At 39.6% G+C, this 17,557-nt stretch overlaps 1 protein-coding gene and 1 long non-coding RNA gene across 6 annotated transcripts in view; one reads left to right on the forward strand and one right to left on the reverse strand.

The window, feature by feature from the left end:
* LOC141378974 (uncharacterized) overlaps positions 1–17,557 on the forward strand; it is an 87,752-nt gene that overhangs the window by 34,546 nt on the left and 35,649 nt on the right. The gene's annotated exons all lie outside the window — the stretch shown is intronic.
* The window catches only part of scn12aa (sodium channel, voltage gated, type XII, alpha a), a 155,030-nt gene that overhangs the window by 8,628 nt on the left and 128,845 nt on the right, over positions 1–17,557 (reverse strand). For all 3 annotated transcript variants that reach the window (XM_068212913.2, XM_009298901.5, NM_001044922.1), the window contains 4 exon segments: positions 12,164–12,281; positions 7,536–7,690; positions 6,867–7,040; positions 1,316–1,438 (listed from right to left, as the gene is read on the reverse strand). In XM_068212913.2, the coding sequence (XP_068069014.2) occupies positions 1,316–1,438; positions 6,867–7,040; positions 7,536–7,690; positions 12,164–12,281 (570 nt within the window).

Below are 17,557 nucleotides of genomic sequence, written 5' to 3' on the forward strand. Positions count from 1 at the left end.
TTCTGCCAGAAAAGTCAAACATGTTGATTTTTCTCCAGAAGCATGGTTAAAAACCATCATTTTCCTTCAAACCATTGTACATACTTTTACAGGAAAAAAAATTGTTTTACAATTATTGGTTTAATTTTATTTGACATTAAAAACACCGATAAGAGAACGGTTAAAGTACCGAACCAATAAGTGGTATCGATAAAAGTAGTAATACCGTTAAAACCTTAACGATACCCATCCCTATCAAAAACTAAAGAGAACACTAAAATAACACATCCTGGATCTGAATGAATGAAATATTCTTATTAAATACTTTGTTCGTCGGGCCCTCATACCACCCTCATGGAGTCTGTTTCTGATCACTTGAGCAAACACATATGCATATTTGTGGCCTGCTGGAGGTCATTTTACAGGGCTCTGGTAGTGCTCCTCCTGTTCCTCCTTGCACAAAGGTAGAAGTAGTGGTTCTGCTGCTGGGTTTTTCCTATGGCCTAATTGCCTATCATTTCCACCTGTTTTCTATTCCATTTGAACAACAGCATGTGAAATTGATTGTCAATCGCTGCGTCCCAAATGGCACACTATACACTATGCACTCATGCACTATGTACTTATGCACTTACACACTCAACAGGATAGTAAATGTCTGTAGTGTCATCCCAAATGGCACACTAATGTTTTTTACTAAGCGGAAATTCAAACCGTTTCCCTGACAACATTTGACGGTTGCCAAATAAGTGAAATAAACGACCAAGTTATTAAATAATACCTGCCGTGAGTATTGCCGCATTCACCATCGGGAGGCGCTATAATCACTCTCATAGGAGAATTTTGCTTTCACCATCCAAAATAAATAAAGTTATTCAACATGTGCGCCTGATAGCTCCGCCCCTTCGGCTACATAGGCAAACCTGCGGTCGTTGAGTGCGTGAAGTGTCCATCATTACACACTTCATTTTAGCGGCTGAATGAGTGAATCATCCGGGTAATTAAAGTGCACTTATTATTTTTAGAGTTTTCAGTGTGAACACACTACTTACACTATTTATACTACAAAATGGCGTAGAATAGTGCATAAGTATGCTATTTGGGACATAGCTAATCAGTAGTGCTTCGTAAGTGGGTCGTTTGATTTCACAGAAGTGTGATTGACTTGAAGTCACATTGTGTTTAGTGTTCCCTTTATTTTCTGAGCAGTGTATTTGATGGTAGGGCAAAATCATAAGCTCCCAAAGTCATAAGTACTTCTGGATTTCATTCACCAAACATGATCAGTATTACTAAATGTTTAGGTAATTGAAAAATACATAAGAAAGCATCTTACCCTCATTCCTTCAAATCTAGATAGGGCCCTCAGGGGTCGCAGAGCTCTGAGAGTCCTCAAAGACTTGATGGCCCCGAAATCAGAGTAGCCAAGGGAGTTCGCAACCAAACTAATCAAAGACACCTAAAAAGAAGGAATTATACAAAATGTTTAATATAAATATTTTATATTGAACATCTCTTAATCTTTTTATAATAAAAACTATGTAAAATACATTATAAAAGTTGGAAAACAGTCAATTTTAATAAGGTTTCAACTAAGTTGACAGTGTTTAACTTAATATTTTGAGTCAGTTTGATGCAAGTTGAGATGAGTAGAAAAGCTAAATTGACTCAACTGAAAAATTAAGGTTTTAAGATTGTTTTTACAGTGTGGTAAAATTTATTCAGTGGACTGATGAGGTGAAATGAAGACAAAACATGGACAAGTATACATATATGTACATCAAACGTATATATACTCCGCTATATATGCATAATCCATATGCATATATATAAAATAGAGTGAGGTTTTATAAAGACTTTGGGTTGTTCTTTTTAATCATTCCTTCTTTTGATCAGATGTTTCTTTTCAATCCAAACAAATTCTGTATTGCAAAATAGGTTAGTGTATCTTAGTTTGGATGAAGATCATTTAATGCAAGAGTCCCAAGCATGGTCAGTTCTTTATAAAAAACAATTTCTATAGTTTTCCTTGTCACTGCAATATATCCAAAGAAGATATTTCTGTGCAACTGGCTTTAATTCAGAGATGTACCACTGAATTAACTAAATAATTTAACTAAATCACATAATGAAAATAAATAAAGAATCCAGTTAAATATTTCTTTCAATTTGTCATACTAATGTGTCACGGTATGTACAGTGCATTCGGAACGTATTCATAGCGCTTCACTTTTTCCACATTTTTTGTTACAGCCTTATTCCAAAATGGATTTAAATCATTTATTTCCACAGAATTCTACACACAATTCCCCATAATGAAAATGTGGAAAAAGAGTTTTTGAAATTGTTACAAATTTATTAAAAATAAAAAAACCTGAAAAATCAAATGTACATCAGTATTTACAGCATTTGCTCAATAATTTGTTGATGCACCTTTGGCAGCAGTTACAGCCTCAAGTCTTTTTGTATATGATGCCACAAGCTTGGCACGCCTGTCTTTTGGAATTTTTGCCCATTCCTCTTTGCAGTACCTCTCAAGCTCTATCAGGTTGGATGAGAAGTGACTGTTTACAGCCATTTTCAGATCTCTCCAGAGATGTTCAATAGGATTTGGATCTGGGCTCTGGCTGGGCCACTCAATGACATTTAGCGAGTTGTTGTGAAGCCACTCCATTGACATTTTGGTGGTGTTGTTTGGGTAATTTTCTTGCTGAAAGTTGAACCGTCGCCCAAGTCTGAGGTCAAGAGCAATCTGAAGCATGTTTTCATTCGAGATGTGTCTGTACATTGCTGCATTCATCTTTCCCTCTATCCTGACTAGTCTTCCAGTTCCTGCTGTTGAAAAATATCCCCACAGCATGATGCTGCCACCACCATGCTCCACTGTAGGGATGGTATGAGCATGGTGATGAGCAGTGCCTGGTTTTCTCCAAACGTAACGCCTGGCATTCACTCCAAAGAGTTTAATTTTAGTCTCATCAGATCAGAGAATTTTGTTTTCTATGGTCTGAGAGTCCTTCAGATCCCTTTTGGCAAATTCCAGATGGGCAGTGGCTTCCGTCTGCCCACTCTTCCATACAGGGCTGATTGGTGGATTGCTGCGCAGATGGTTGTCCTTCTGTAAGGTTCTCCTCTCAGCACAGAAGAACGCTAGAGCTCAGACAGAGTGACCATCGGGTTATTAATCATCTCCCCCAATCACTCAGCTTGGATGGCCGGCCAGCTCTAGGAAGAGTCCTGGTGGTTCAAACATCTTCCACTTATGGATGATGGAGGCCACTGTGCTCATTGGAACTTTTAGAGCAGCAGAAATGTTTCTGTAACCTTCCCCAGCTTTGTGCCTCAAGACAATCCTGTCTCGGAGGTCTACAGACAATTCCTTTGTCTTCATGCTTGGTTTGTGCTTTGACATGCACTGTCAACCCTGGGACCTTATATAGACATGTGTATGCCTTTTCAAATCATGTCCAATCAAATGAATTTACCACAGGTGATCTCCAATGAAGCTGCTGAAACATCTCAAGAATGATCAGTGGAAACAGAATGTACCTGAGCTCAATTTAGAGCTTCATGCCAAAGGCTGTGAATGCTTGTGTACATGGGATTTTTCAGGTGTTTTTATTTTTAAAAGCTTTGCAACAATTTCAAAAACTCTTTGTTTCACATTGTCGTTATGGGGGATTATGTGTAGAATTTTGAGGAAATATATTTATGTAATCCATTTTGGAATAAGACTGTAACATACAAAATGTGGAAAAAGTGAAGTGTTAGGAATACTTTCCGGATGTACTGTAGTTCCTGATTTTGTTGACAATCCTAAACATAACCGATCTTCTCCAGATAATTCTCTTGAGTGTATTCTGATATAAAAGCCAAGGTCCTGCAGAGATGATTATCAAACTTGACATAATAATCCTTACAAATTGCTGACAGTCAGACAGTGGCGTTTATATGTCAGAGTGGATGAGAACTGCAGCCGAGATACAGATGTTATCCTCTGAACTATGAACTTACCCTATCATTAAAGCTGTGTGTGGAGATCTGCGTGGGTCAGATGAACATAAAATGAAACACACTCACACAGTCTACTTGCGTTTAGCTTTAGTCAGACTCTGGCATTTTATTCACTACGTTAAAGCGTACGTTTACCTTTATTGGGTATTGTTGGTCGAGATTTTAACGCAAATATCTAATTAACCAATAATATGACAGCATCGCAAGTGAAATTAGACATGTAGACATTGTCAATATGATCTGTTGATATTCAAATGGAGCGTCAGAATGGTGAAGGAACATAATTTAACTATGGTTCAGAACTCAAGAGACTAGGCAAGAGAGTCAGAATTTGCTTTGGCCGCCCTACCAACATTAGCTCCATAGTCACCCTGCTATTGGCACTCTGACAGTCAAAATATACCCATTTAAAGCTCTTTGTTTAGTGAGGCTTTTGAGTTCATGTTTAAGTACTAGTCAAATTTCAACATGCTGTTTATAGATGATGTTTAAAAGCATTGGTCTTCTCATTAACGTTCATTTGTGTTCATCCTACATTACAAACTGGGGAACTCGCATAGCAATAATCAACCGCTGTTTTTTGTTTTGCTTGGGACCCAATGTGGTCACACTGCTTTCTCTAGAATTCTCTCACTTGATGGGCTGGTACATTGTTTCTCAACCACGTTCCTGGAGGACCACCAGCTCTGCACATTTTCCATGTCTCCCTAACCAAACACACCTGATCATCAGCTCATTAGCAGAGACTAAAAGACAGGGGTCATCAATCTCGGTCCTGGAGGCTACAACTTGCCTCAACACACCAGCCTGGATGTTTCAAGTATACCTAGTAAGGCCTTGATTAGTTTGTTCAGGTGTGTTTGATTAGGGATGGAGCTAAAATCTCCAGGACACCGACCCTCCAGGATCAAGTTTGGTGACCCCTGCTAAAAGACCAGGGGCCTCATGTACGAAGACTTGCGTGGAAATCTTACTAAAACATTGCGTACGCACAAAGCTGTAAATGTGCGTACGCAGAAAAAAATTCAGATGTATGAAACACTGCGTACGCCGAATCTCACGCATAATCTTTTGTACATCCGAATGAACGTGAAATTGAGCGCAACATGCACGAGCACAAAACCCCTCCCTGCCTCCTCCCCCGTATGAATATGCTAATGACTATGCTAATGGCAAAACCCAACGAAAAAGCAATGGCAAAAGCAAGCAAAAAGAGAAACTTGGAACAGAAAGTGAAATGGAGGTGCTGCTTTCGCAGGTAGACCGGAGAAAAGCGGTGTTATTTGCAAGTTTGTTCTCCGGAATTAACAACAAAAGAAAAAAATAGAGTGGGAGAGTTTAGCTGATACGGTTAACACAGTTGGGTCTGAACATCGCACTAAGTGCATTAAAAAAATTAATAATGTGGTTTATATCTGTAAAATGTTGCAGCACCCTTAGCAGTCTCAGTGGCGCAGCTCATAAGACGCATGAGATCATGTATTGACACGTTCGAGCTTAAACTCGGCTCGAATCCAGCGTCTGATGAACTCTTTCTTCTTTTTTTCCCCGCTACATATCAGATTTTGCCCACTATTTATCACGAGAAAGACAAGTAGGAATCATCAATAAGTTTGTGCATCATATTTTATTTGCACATTTATTGAATGGAAATGTTTCTGATTTACGCATGCAAATTCATCTTCAGATAGTGTCTTTATAGCAATGTGCGTGCGGTAGATAGCTCAGATTACATTGGGAAAACAGGCGACTGCTGCAAATTGTGCTTTAATGTTTAGCTGGTCAACTGTATGGTATGGAAACCGTACATACCTACTAGATGAACCCGTCTCATACCGCTGCCATTGCAAGGCTCAGACACTTTGTAGAGAGGAATTTAACACAACTGCCTCTAGGAGTCGCCAATGGAAATAAAACAGACACGCACAAAAAATGTGCGTACGCCAGCCAGAAAGTCCAAACGTGAGCGATTCTGAGCGTGAAACCTGGCGTACGCAAAGTTTTTGTGCGTACACAGCGTTGATACATGAGGCCCCTGATATGGTTGTGACAGACAAAGGAGACATCCAAAACATGCAATGTTGGTGGTCCTCCAGGAAACATGGATGAGAAACACTGGACTAGTACATTCTGATGGGTTGCTGCCGAACTGCGCCATAGCTAATTAGCATAATGTTAACCTAATTTCAAATTTTTTTGATGCCCGCACTTTCCAAAACATCTTGCACCACATCATCAGAGCTCACCGGTAGGCCCATGGATATAGATTATTATATATATATTTTGTTAGCTTTGTTGTTTTCAAATGCAGTTAATCTATCAGTAGTCAATGTTAAAATTAGATCATAACCTTTTCTTTAAAGTTGTCCAACATCTGTTAATCAATACCCATTTTTGTCTTAGGATAATGTAGAAAATCTTTTTTGATCCACTTTAAATGTTGACAAGATTTGTAGTGGTGCACTTAATCTTTGGTTGGAACAGTGCTACATGGCAAAAAAAAAAAAAAAGTTAGTTTCGACTTTTTCATTAAAAAATTCAAGCAATAATTGTTCTGATTGTGTCTGATGTGGTGTAACAGATTGATATTGACGCCAAGAATTGGCAGCAAAGTGTGACGTTATTAAAGCCACTGGACACTTCAGCAATTAATTGAAGTATAAATACAAGTTTATATTAGTTTTAGAGGATAATGTGCGTTTACATGTTTGAACACAATCTTTTATTGGACTGTTGTTTGTTATATCTAGTTATATGGCTTTGTGATTTGTGAAGTACATCTTGACAAATTTGAAATACTCTGAACAGATCACAAAATAGCAACAGTTCAACCCAGATCTGCTTATCATCTGGAAAAAAACTGTTCTACTCACATCCACAATCAGGAAGTCCAGCCAGCACCAGTAATTAGTGAAGTATTTCTTAAATCCGTACGCAATCCACTTCAGAAACATCTCCAGTACGAAGATGTAGCTGAAAACCTTGTCAGCATACTCCAACACCACTTTCACCACCTTCCGCTGTTCGATGTAAATGTCTTCAAAAGCCTGTCCAAAAGATATAACATAAAACAAGACCAATGAACGAATTTATTTGATGTTTGATCTAATCTCAACAAAAAAATTGAGAAAGGGTGGGATATGGAGTACCTCCTCCTGTAAAAAAAAAAAAGCCAATAGCATTTTGTTTTACCACAGCTCTGCCAGTCAGAGTGGTCTAGCTCAAGCGCATCAAACGAAATGCAAATGAGAAGCATCTTGAAGGGGCGGAGCATGTCAAATACTAGAAAGCCTTTGATTGGTCAGAAGATTTGATAAGAAACTCAAGTATGGGCTGATGTGATATAATCATTGATCCATTTAGGTGGAAGTGACACTTCAAGCTATTGATGTTTATATCTTCTAAATGCTAATTTAGTCACTGTTTTAGAGCACACTGGGTTTTAAATATCCTTAAAACAAACATACAGATAGAAACATCTAAAAAACCTCATTTAAATTTCACTAGACCCTAAAAGTTCTCTGTCCAGTGTGGTTTCTTACCAGAGCTCCGCTGCTGAGGAGGATCATAAAGATGATGAAGGTCTCAAACCAGCTATGCTCCACAATTTGATAGCACGTCTTCCTCAGCCTCCACCACATCTGTCCCAGACCTTGCGTTGTGTTTATATTACAACACTTACAGCGCTGCATGCAGACTGGAGAGATACCAACACATTAGTTTGATCATGTGACTATTCAGTGGGAAAAAAAGTATTGAACGTGTCATGTTTAGTGCTTCCCACAGGTTTGAAATATACTTGCGGCGGTGGCTGGATTGAAACACCATTTACCCACATCGTATAAATAGTTAACTATATGCAACAAACAAAGCATAAATTAGTTTTTAACAATAATTGTATGAAAGGGCACATAGTTTACCCTTTTTTCTGATTTAATATTAATGTTGTGGTTCTTCTGAGTGTGCCAGTTTAGGTTCAGTTCAACATAGAGGTCTGCATTCCTGCGGCTGTCCCGCGGGCGCCGCGGGACCCGACCAGATTTCTGCGGCGCGGGAATAAATTTCCGAATAAATCACGGGAGCGGTCGGTAACGGGTTTAATTAGGGACGGGAGCGGGCTGTCTAACAATATCGCGGATATTGCTTTGCGAATGAAAGAGAGAGAGAGATTTGCCTGTGTGTGTGCTTGGTGCTTGTGTGTGTGTGTGTATGTTAGTGCGCGAGCGCAAATGAGAGAGAGAGAGAGAGAGAGAGAGCTTTCCCAGATAGCAAAATACACTCAGGCCAGTTCCGGCTAGATTCTCGCCTGCCGGAGACTTACCACTTGGCCCGGCTCCGGCTGCCGGACTCGAATCAATCGGGCCAGATGCGGCGGCCGTAAGCGACTCAGTATTTATATACCTTTATATAAAACTTTTTGGTATTACATTGGTACTTGATACATGGTATTACAAGCCTTTGAGTTGATATAACAGCAAACGCCTGTGTGTCTGCTTGGTGCCTGTGTGTATGTGTTAGTGCGCGCGCACGTATGAGAGAGAGAGAGAGCTTTGTCTGTGTGTGTGTGCTTGGTGCTGTGTGTGTGTGTGTGTGTGTGTGTGTTTATACAGACAGCTTGGCTGTCTGGACTGTATAGCTGGGTGATTTTCGGTTTTGTTCTCCCCCACTCTTTAGCGGGATCGGGCGCGGGACAACAAATTCTTAATATAAGCGGGAGCGGTCGGGTTCGGGCTAAAACCTGGCGGGTGCGGGCGGGAGCGGGATTCAAAATTTTGTCCCGCGCAGATCTCTAGTTCAACACACAGTTCAGATGTTTTTATAGTAATGTGTTAAAAAGTGTCATGTTGGGGGTGTGTACACAGCTCGCTCTTATAGGGGTGTATTGCTTCACATGAAAATTAGTCTCGGCTTCCCGCCCAACATAACAAGGGGGCGGAGCCAAGAGCTCCTACGCTCTTTGTTTGCAACAGACAGGCAGACAGAGAGAGAGAAGCTAAGATCAGCATTCAGCCGTACATGTACGACTCGGACACAGACCAAGCCGAGAGTACAAAATAATTTGTGTCTTTGTATAGTCTCGGTGTATAAGTGCCCAGCTTGTACAACGAGACTAATAACCACACACACTGAATTAACTTTGACTGAGGCACCGAATGCGCCGCGACACGGCACACCAGAAACTCTCAGTGGCGCTGCAGAAACATGAAGTGTCCAGAATCGTAGCGCCACCCATTCCAGAACTCCAAACACAGGCCTTCACCAGGGCAAACACAACGGCACTGCAGCTGCTGAGCAGCCAACACGAAGCTCTGCCGTGTGGAACCTGACAGAAACCCACGTCCAGAACTCCGAAATGCACGGTGCCGCGCCACACAGAGAGGCGCTTCTGGTGTGTGACCTGCAGGCAAGTTTGTTATAAGTCAACGCACTTGCACTTTTCCAGCTGCAGCTAAGATCACAGGGAGCTTCTGTGTTTGCGAGAAATGCAAACGGCTGAAGTTTAAGGTAGAAGCAGTGAAAAGTAAACGTTTTCAAACCTACCAAAAGGTACAAGCAATAATTCCGATTAGAGCGATAATATGGAGAATATTGATCTTGAGTCCAGTGAGCCAAACATCTAAAAATAGAGCAAGGATGTTCCTTTAGTGACATCGCTTTGACTCACGCTGAAAATGGCGGACGTGAAACAAGAAACTGAGGATATGATCGTAACGCGAGGATGTCAATCAATATTGGTGGGCGGGTGGAATCGCTCTCCTACGTCAAGTTGCGGTCAGTCAGAAAACCGCTCCAATTGGTCCACTGTTTTTATGTTGTTAAATTGGGAAAAAAAGGGCTATGTGTGTTTACATCACCCCAATATGACCGTCTATACACTATACTTACACATGTCTGTCTAAACAGCTTGAAAAGTAGATTTTTCACCATAGGTGCCCTTTAACTATGACACTGTTGTACACTGTTTCTTTTAATGGGCTAAAGTAAATAAAAAGACTAGAAATATACTTTTAATTTTATGCTATTCAGGAGCAATGTGCCCCCACTAACAGGTAAAATCTGATTCTCCATCTTTCAAGTTATTTGAATGCCAAAGCATTTAAGATATGGATATAAAATAGCCTATATTGACATCATCAAATTAATAAAATAATATACAGCAAATGAGAAATAAATGACAATTAAAGGAATAAACACAGACAACATCTCTAAAAATTATAATAATTACAAGATTAAAATCTGTAGATTATTTAAATAATGTAAATGCATTGATAACCATTACTAATGGTGTACCTATATTTTGCGGCCAGTTTAGACAAGTCATTTCATCCTCTTAGAGTATATAGTAAAGTTTTTGTGAGTTGTTTAGATTTAAGAATGAATTATTTAATGTATCTCTCGCAGCTGTGTGAGCAGTCAGCTGCAAAGCTAAGTGCAAGTAAAAAGGTAATGCAAAAAATGCATATGATTAAATAACGACATCGTTAGAAAGCAAATGCAAATGCTGAATCCCTGACATATTTGAAGATTTAGAAGCTACCAAATTTTTTTCAAGAGGCAAAAGGGTGCTTAGGCGACAGTTAATATACATGTGCAGCCCGCCCAACTAAAGTCTATGTGTAAGAAGCACTGCATGTTTTATCCTGGGAATAATATTTCTAAAGGAGCTGTTGACATGGAATTGAAGCAGAGTTTGGTAAGATCCCAAACAATACAAACATGAAAAAAAAATCTGAAAAATGAGTTCTGTGTAAAAACAATGAAATGACACAAGGAGAAAGTACTGAGCTTTTTTAAATACTTCATATTAAAGGCTGTTTTGGTGACGGCAGCTTAAAGATGTCTTTCATATGGAGAATAAGGTCACATGCACTGCTCAGGTGTGAGTTTTTCACAGACTTTAACAGAGTGTAAAAATCTTGATGGTTCTGTGGGTCTCGTCTATCAAATCTGAGCTTTAGGGTGCTTTCACACCTGCACTTTTGTTTCGGAACGTATCTCGTTTGCCCAGTTAGCGCGGTTCGATTGGCATATGTGAACAGGGCAATCGCGCTCTGTTCCGCGCCAAAGTAATCGCTCCGAGATCGCTTGAATGAGGTGGTCTCGGCTCGATTGAAACGAACCCTGGAGCGGTTCGATTGCAGTGAGAAAGCAATCCGATCCGAGCGCGGTTATATCACAGTGTTTTATGGATATATGTAATAGGCTTACGGCTATATGAAGAGAGAATTATGAGTAGGGCCGGAAGTTTCGCGAGTCTCCGGATGCCCGCAAACGAGTGATGATCTCCCGGTAATCTTGTATCTCCCTCCCGGTCCTCAAATAGGCATCGTCGCGCACCCTTCTCACCCCTCCCACCGCGTCTCTCCTCAGACACGTCACGTGCGCGCACCCTGTCAATCACCACCAAACCACCACCTCTCCTGACAGCTGAGCGGGACGCTGCAAAATAAACCCTGACACTGACCAATGTGAGGAGAGTTTACTCCCACGTGACTTGTTTTAGCTCTTTTGGTCCGATTAGAAACTTTGCAGTGTGAAAGCGAACCGCTCCAAGAGCAAAGAGCAACAATGTAACAATTGTAATCTCTGTTTCGGAACAACTGAATCGATTCACTGGTGTGAAAGCACCATTAATTTTGTATTCTATATTGGAATCAGGTCAGGTGATTGGCTGGGCCACTCTACAGCTTGATTTTCTTTTACTGAAAGCATTAGAGAGTCTTCTTGGCTGTATTTTAGATCATTGTCTTGCTGAAATGTCCACCCTGGTTTCATCTTCATCATCCTGGTAATCTAGATGTTGGACTGAAGCAGCTAATATTCATTAACCATGATGAAGGGAAAAGAGTTGAACTACGGATAGCTTTCAGCTGCTGTCTGGGCTTTCACTGTCGTTCTACACCTCTCTTTCTTCATGTGTTCAATACTTTTCCCTGTGTCATTTCCTGTCATTACACATAACTTCATTTGTAAACTAATTCGATTTGTTTTCTTTGCATATATGGATTGCCTTTGTTGTTACCAAAATCCGGTGAAAATTTTAAATCATCAGCGCCTTTAGAAATATGTTTTCTGAGAAAAATGGTGACGTGTGCAATATTTATTTACCCCACTATATATGAAGTGTCATAGCCACAGGAGAACAAATATGAATATTTTATCTGCTTACACTCTGGAAAACACTCTTCTGGATCCATGCCATCATCTGCCATCTCAGAATATTCCTCTTCATCTTCTCCAGGCTTCCTCAGATCCACGGTACTTCCTTCAGAGAGGCTGATGACTTCCTTTTGAAAGAGACAGCATAGTTTGCATTGAGATTTGTGCAGAATTTGTTTAGAGTCAACCATTATAATAAATAGACTAGCATCCAATGTTAACTCAAGGCAGCATTTGTTTGAACAAAAGTTAAGTAGGAGTAGTAAACCTTTTAAAACAGGAAACCTTTTCATCTAATGTTCCTTGCTGGTGGATTGATCTTCCACACAGTCTGCAGATTTATTAGTATCATTTAGGGCTGGGTGGTATGTTGGGTTCTGGAGATATATCGATATGATTCCCCAATGCGATGCGGGATTATTCAATATCTTTGATATTGATATGGTTTGAGGCCACACTTGCGCAATCTGCGCAAAACAGACCACTCCAAGGTAGCTCACAAGCTCCACTTGCACAAATGAGCACATGCACAAATAAATGATTCACTCCCTGAGTCATATAAAAGATTTGTTAAAAATGAACGAATCGTTCAAGAACGACCCATCATCACACGCGACATGGAAGAACATGTAGTGCCGGTGATGTATCGAAATCTGACTCCCCCTCACGTGTACGCATGTGACACCGCCCCTGCAGCTGTCACAGCAGTTTATTAGAAATCTTTTATCGATCATTTTTTCCAAAATTTACATCAAAAACGAACATAGAAGCCTTGTAAAATTGACAAGCAGCACCTGAATGTGTTCACAAGAATTAAAAACACCCAAATAGAACGAATTTTTACCGCATTTCCAAAGTGAAACCACCCTTATATTGACTGATTATAGGTTCAGTGTTTATTACACGACTGTCTCTTCTTTACGTTTAAATTAAAACACATTTAGCTCTGCATTCTGGTCTGTTGTTGCATTTCAATTTCGATTATATTTTATTCATTGTATTTATTTATTCATTCTACTTAATTTATTTATTTTAGCCCCTTAACCGGAAGACGTGATTTGATTTGTATGTACCCCTATAGTGTACAAACGATTGATGGTTTAAACGATTATTAAAACTTAAAAAAAAAAAAAGTGCAATTAAAAAAAACATGCTTTTGTCTACCAAACCTTTTTTTTTCTATTTTATTATCTGCTGTTAGCTACTCTTTGAACAAATAACAACATAAGAATGATAATTACAATAATGATAATAACAGGGGGTAAACCCTTCTGTTTAAATTATATTTTGCTTAAAAACTGTTTAATAAAGTTTTAATAGAGGCTTATGCAACCATTTATGGGAAAATACCGGATATATATATATCATATAATATCATTTCTTCTAAAAATACAAACATATTATTTGCCCATATCGCCCAGCTCAGTATAATTTAAGTAATGAAGAGATGGAGATGCTTGTCCATGGCTTTATCTCTTCATGGTTGGACTATTGTAATGTTCTGTACACTTGTCTGAACAAATCATCTATGGAGAAACTGCAAGCTGTGCAGAATGCATCTGCGAGGCTTTAATCAACACCAGTAGGAGGTCGCACATTACTCCTGTGCTTTAAGTTCTTTGCTGGATTAGTTTTAGAGTTCATTTTATGATTCCAGTAAATACATATGGAGCTCTGCATGGTCAGACTCCCCTTTATATTCAAGATCTTCTACATGCTCATTCTTGTGGCCGGGCTCTGTGGTCTTCTGGCTAAGAACTTTTTAGTATTCCCAGAACTCGTCTTAAGATTAAAAGAGGCTGTGCTTTCTGTGTTGTGGCTCTTAGCCTCTGGAACTTTCTCCCTTGTGCGTTGAGAGCTCTGGGCTCAGTTGAATATTAGAAAAAAACATTTAAAGACATATTTTTGGACAAGCTTTTAATTAGCAGTATGATGAGCTGGTTTTACAATTGCTGTTATTTGTACATGGATTTTAACCTGTTTTTATGTATGTTTTCTTTAACTGTAAAGCACTTTTACTTCTTGTCTGTGAAAGGTGCTAAATTAGTACATTTTTCACTTCTGTCTTCTGAGACCTGAACCCTTGTGAACAAAACCAGGACCCCCTCCACATCACACGACAACCTCAAAACATGATCAATTCTGATTGTGCCTCACACAGGTGAGTGGGCTTTACAAACCACCTGTAGAAAACTGTCATTTTAAACCACACTTGCACCAGTTTTGCACATTTGCACCAGACTGTTTCTTACAATTACTCTACATCTGAATTTGAATGTTTGAATTTATTTTATTTAACTGGGACAATGCTCATTAATAAAAAGTAGAACTGTAAATAAGTTATCCACAAGGGCTAATTTTCATCTGTTGCCCCCTGCCAGATTTTTAAAAGCAATCTAAAATAAAAAAAAAAAACATGTCATCATACATAAAAAAACAGTAAAGTTACATAAGACAAAGGGATAAAACATATAATAAAAATTTCTTAAAATGTTAGACAAAAGAATTACACATGATTACCAACTTGATTTGCTTTTAGACATTTCTTTAACTTGTATTTAAATGTTGAATAACTTGTAAAACCCCGTAAAATCCATAAGACGCATGTTCCAGAAAGGACTGGCTCTAATTGAGAAGCCTGATCGTGCAAAAGTTGTACGCCTAAAGCCTGATTTATACTTCTGCGTCAAGTGACCGGCGTAACCCACGGCACATGCAACGCGCGTGGCTGTGCATTTATACTTCTGCGCGCTGTCTCTGTTGGTCTGCATTAACACTTCCGAAACACTAGTTGGCAGTGAGGTGTAAATGTTCCTCTGTGTCAAGTTTCTTCTCTGCTTTTTTGCTTTTCCTGAACACTTCCTGGATGTACAAGTGGCTCAAACTCGCTCATTTTGAGGCAGGAACCGGCGGATGTGCAACAACTTTAACTATGAGGTTAAACAAAAAAAAACTTTCCATCCGGAGCTCCTTCACGGGACTCCACACTTGTAAACAATCGCTACATTGGGTTCGCGCCATTCGCGCGGCTCTCGGTCCCACCCAGACTCGTCAGCGCCACCAAGCCGACCAATCACAGAGCTTGCGCTACGCGTTGTAGCGACGTGAAGTTACATTTTTTGAGAGGTGCACGTCAGCGACGGCCACGGTGAAGGGCTATGCGTCAGCGCTGTAGCATACGCCGGTGTTTGACGCAGAAGTATAAATCAGCCTTAAACTGCACAGCACAGTCTCCCCTGGTAACAGATTGTGTGAGGGGGGAGGGGGGTACACATACAGAACCGTCTATTTAGTATTATGGAAAGGCAAAGCTGAAAATCTGTGGTTAAAGTGCCACCCAGTGGTCAAAAGCTGCTGGTGCACCAACTACCGCCGCCGCAGCGGTATGAACTGGCAAAGGGAACAAATTAAAGTAGTGACATCTTTATACAGGCAAATCCAGATTCAGTCAAAAACACAGGCGAGTGGTCAAAAAGCAGGCAGCAGACAGGGATAAACGATAAAACAAACAAAACACAGCAAGGTTCAAAAACACGGAAAGCAAGACAAGGAAAAACGCGTTTTAATGTCACAGAAACCGATAACAAGACTCAGCAACAATGTGTGTGTGTGTGCTGTCTTTTTAATCCTTGTACTCAGTGTTTGACAATCCTCCAGTTGTGTGTTTGCAATCAGTCAGGATTAGGAACCGCTGTGTTTGTGTGTGGTGCTTGACTGGATCTTGTAGTCCATGAAATGGCGGATCTGTAGTCTGTTGGCGATTCGTGTTTATACCAGCTATCTGCACAGGCTAGATTGCTGGTCACCCTGACAATAATAGTTATGCATCTTCTTTGGAATTACAACTTTTTTTTTTCAGAAACAACTTTAAGTGATAGTTGTCACCGCTTTCACAAAAAAAAAAGTGTTTTTATAAAGTTTGACTCTGGAGAGAATATAAAACTCCTACCATAGATGTTTCATGTATCTCCGTTTTGTTTTGCATATATCATAATCTGTCTGTGTTCTGTAGGTTTTTATGTATACTACTTAATGTAATGCATGTTATCATTTAGCCGCTTGGACCCATATACTCTAGTATTATATATCATGCTAATTAAGTAATTTGAACATTCGTTTGTGTATAACATTTCAAATAATCCAGGAAATCAACATTGATTGAAAAATCCTCTTTGTTTGGCATGATAACATCACAGGCCGCTAATAGAATGCATGCATTGCAGATACATATGGCCTTATACTAGCATATGCATCTAATCCATGAAGTCAAGGTCAGTGACCTCCAGTATAATCTGAGACGGCGAGAGAGAGAGCTGTTCTAAATCTGCCTGAATACACACTCATTCTCCTTGTTTCATTTTCTCTGCATCAGCAATAGGCATGCCTTAATACAATTTTGATGAGATTTTCCCTGCATGTAATGGCAACATATTTAAAATGATTTAGGGAGATTACTGGCCTGAAGGTGCCAGCACAATCCAATAGTGCTGCTTATGTAATCCCACATTACGAAGCAAGCAGTATGTGTGTGTGTGTGTGTATGTGTGTGTGAGGCTGGATTATTCTTAATTTTGTGTCTCTAGGATGTCAAAAGGGTTATAGTTTAAATTTGCAAGCAAACCACGTCTTTAAGTTCACACTAGGGTGCTTTTTAAACCTTTTTGATAAGTGTTGTATTTAGCGCTGTGCAATTAATCGAAAATTCAATTTCGATTTTGGCTTCTAATCATACCTCTCAACCCTCCCATTTTTCCTGGGATTCTCCCGTATTTTACATTTCTATCCTCTGATGATTTGCTATCATCCCATAAAGGTATTTCCCATATTTTCAGTTTTTCTCTGAAGGGTGACAAACCGTATGCAACCCATATCCCTGTATGCAACCCATACCGCCGAACCACCAGGGGTCGCCTCTTGCTCTTAAGTGCGAGTCTGTTCTGTGCTTTTGCTTTGTTTAGGCATGAAAACACTTCAAATAAATATTAAAACGGCGGGATTCCCTTTTCTTTTCATTACAGGTGTCGTCTCCCCTTCATATGCAATCCGCAAAACATTGATCGGTGCAACAGACGCTGTTTCCCAAACTGATTCTGTACATGCGATTTTAAAGCGGAGCGAAAGTCTGGGTTTTGGATGCGTATTTAAACGGATATACACATAATTAATAATAATAATATCTAAAGATGTCCATCTTGGTGGAGTTTTTTTTTCCAAACACACCTAATTTTGTCCTAAATTAGCATAAAAAGTTAGAAAAACAATCGAATGCTTTTATTATAATGTTAGATGTGTGCATTGTTGAACTGACACCTCTTATTTAATATAATCAAACGAAAAATCCAAACAAATAAGAGATTCATTCATTACTCTTTAATCAGAATTTGTAACAGAATTTATACAGTGA

This window comes from Danio rerio, chromosome 2, assembly GCF_049306965.1.
Source record: "Danio rerio strain Tuebingen ecotype United States chromosome 2, GRCz12tu, whole genome shotgun sequence".
NCBI classification, from domain to species: domain Eukaryota; kingdom Metazoa; phylum Chordata; class Actinopteri; order Cypriniformes; family Danionidae; genus Danio; species Danio rerio.